The following is a 2465-nucleotide window of genomic DNA, read 5'->3' as shown; positions in this document are numbered from 1 at the left end:
ACAATTAAGTGGTCGGAAAGTGAAATGGGGAATTGGTGGTTTTGCCAGTCTTTCAAATGGAGGCTGTCTGAATGCCAGTGGTGGAGATGTTGAGGGTATTCCTCCTTTCATGTATGGATTGAACCGGATGGCCTCTGAGTTTCCATTAATTCTGTAATCCTCCCAGATCTTCACAGGAGTGGTGGAGTCATTAACACGGGTCATTATCTCCTGGGAATTCAGCCCTTTCTGGGTCATTCGTAAATGGGCAACATTGACCTGACACCCAGTACTGGGATCCTCCAGATAGGGCTTGATCCTCTTGGGCAGACTCTCCTGGCCCCTGTGCTCCATCCAGCCCTTGGTGCCTTGAGAACTTTTCCCATCTGGCGTACCTGAAGCTTTAACAGCCTTGTCAGAAAGTTGTTCTGGCTTTTTCCTTGAGGGGCAGGGTAAAGTGAGAGAGAAGGGGAGTGGAGTCACTGATGGAAAAAAAAAAACCATAGCATCATAGATTTAGAGCTGGAAGGGACCTTAACAATCGTTTAGTCTAACCCCTTCATTTTACATTGGGGAGGAAAACTCTGGAGGTTGAGAGTTGTGACTTGCTCAGTATTACACTATTAAGTGATCCTCCAGAGCTCCCTGATAGAGATGTGAGGTAGAATTGACAAGACTACTGGATTGGGGGTGTGTGTGGTGGGGAATGGGTGAAAAAGAGTGAAGAGTTGGGGAGGATACTGAGGTTATGAACCCCAGACTGAAAACATAATGGTGTCTCAACAGGAATGGGGAGGGAAGTTAGGAGGATGGGCTTAGTTGGAAATAGTACAAGATTTGTTTTGGACTTGTTGAGTTTGAGGTGCTTGTGGGACATCTAGGTGGAAATGACCAGCAAGCATTTGGTCATGTGATTTTGGAGCTGGGTTTTGTCTACACCTAGGTTGGGAGATTCTCCATGAATCTTAATCCTTCACAGGTTAGAAGTGATATTGAAGGTGGAAGGGCTCCATTCCCCACATAATCTGTTGTGCTGTTCTGTTTCAGTGGGAGAATCAATGAGTCAGTCAACAAGCATTTTTTAAAGGCTTACTATGTTCTAAGTATTGTGTTAAGCTCTGGAGAAACAAAGAAAGGCAAAAACATTGTCATTGTCTTCAAGGAGCTCAGGGTTCTAATGGGGGAAACAAATGTAAGCAACATGTGAACATATGAGATATAGATGGAGTAAATGGGGGGTAATCTTAGAAAAAAGATGCGAACCGTGGGAAGGACTTGGAAAGCCTTCTTAAAGGTTTAAAGGGGTTCAGCTTTGAATATCAGCTCTATCTGATCTAGGGTCATTCTTATTTCCTTATATCTCTCTAGGAGGAAAGGGTTGGGCATCCTTATACCCATTTTACAGATTAGGGTGGCTGTGAAACTAAGACCTGAGTAGTCTCTGACTTCTCTGAGCTCCCTGAGGGGAGGGATAGAAACTGGGGTTGGGGTCAGAAGCTTTGAGACCTGATTGCCTGTCTCCCATTCTCCATCTGTTTATCCTGAGCTCCTGGATGATGTACCCTTGCCATGTCTAACCCCATTCTCTTTCTGTCAGGAGTGCCGCTTAGTTTTCTCTGAGACGAGCCCACCCGCCCAGCAAAATAGAGTCCCTCAGGGTGACAGTTGACTTCCTGAAGGTGCCTCTTGGCCTGAAGAAGCCAGAGCTGAAGGAAGTGGTCTTGGGGCCCCCAAAGAGGCCCCAGCCCACGGCCCTGGAGCGCTACAAGGCAAGGCGCTCTGAGGCCATGGACACTGAGTCCCAGTACTCCGGTTACTCCTACAAGTCCGGCCACTCCCGAAGCTCCAGGAAGCATAGGTGGGTGTGATGGGTACTGATGGGAGAGCAGGGGAGAGAGAGGGGCCTCTGTTTGAAGTTGGGGAGGGGGCAGGAGATGAGGCAGCCTGTCAGAATGAGAGGGCAGGTGAGGGGAGGGTGGGCCTGAATGGGACATTTATTTTCTCCTCTCTGACTTTTTGTGTCTGCTCCCTTCCCTTTTTACCACAGGGACCGGAGGGACAGACATCGCTCCAAGAGCAGGGATGGAGGCCGAGGAGATAAATCAGTGACGATACAGGCCCCCGGGGAGCCCCTGCTGGACAATGAGTCAACCAGAGGGGATGAACGGGTGAGGAGCTGTGAGAAAGAGGTTCTATAATCACAGAATTTTGTAGCTAGAATTGTCCTTAGAGATCATCTGATTCAGCCCCCTCATTTTAAAGGTGAGGAAAGTGCAGTTAATTTGGAGTCGGCGCAGTAAATACTAGTTGTGTCAGATATACCGTGCTAAAGGCTGGGATTACAGAGAAAAAACAAAACAAAACAATCTCTAACCACAAGAAGAAGGTCAGCTAGGTAGTGCAGTGGATAAGAGTGCCAGGTCTGGAGTCAGGAAGGCCTGAGTTCAAATCAGGCCTCAGACACTTACTAGCTGTGTGACCCTGGG

At 48.0% G+C, this 2465-nt stretch overlaps 1 protein-coding gene across 2 annotated transcripts in view; it reads left to right on the top strand.

Moving 5' to 3' along the window:
* VANGL2 (VANGL planar cell polarity protein 2) overlaps positions 1-2465 on the top strand; it is a 36046-nt gene that overhangs the window by 20064 nt on the left and 13517 nt on the right. For both annotated transcript variants that reach the window (XM_027840102.1, XM_027840103.1), the window contains exons 2-3: positions 1577-1837; positions 2027-2147. In XM_027840102.1, the coding sequence (XP_027695903.1) occupies positions 1767-1837; positions 2027-2147 (192 nt within the window). In that variant the 5' untranslated portion in view covers positions 1577-1766. The remainder of the gene's footprint in view (positions 1-1576; positions 1838-2026; positions 2148-2465) is intronic.

Source organism: Vombatus ursinus, unplaced genomic scaffold (genome assembly GCF_900497805.2).
Source record: "Vombatus ursinus unplaced genomic scaffold, bare-nosed wombat genome assembly UNPS02014838.1, whole genome shotgun sequence".
Lineage (NCBI taxonomy): Eukaryota > Metazoa > Chordata > Mammalia > Diprotodontia > Vombatidae > Vombatus > Vombatus ursinus.
The sequence above is the reverse complement of the archived record's forward strand: the minus strand, read 5'-3'. Positions and strand labels throughout refer to the sequence as shown.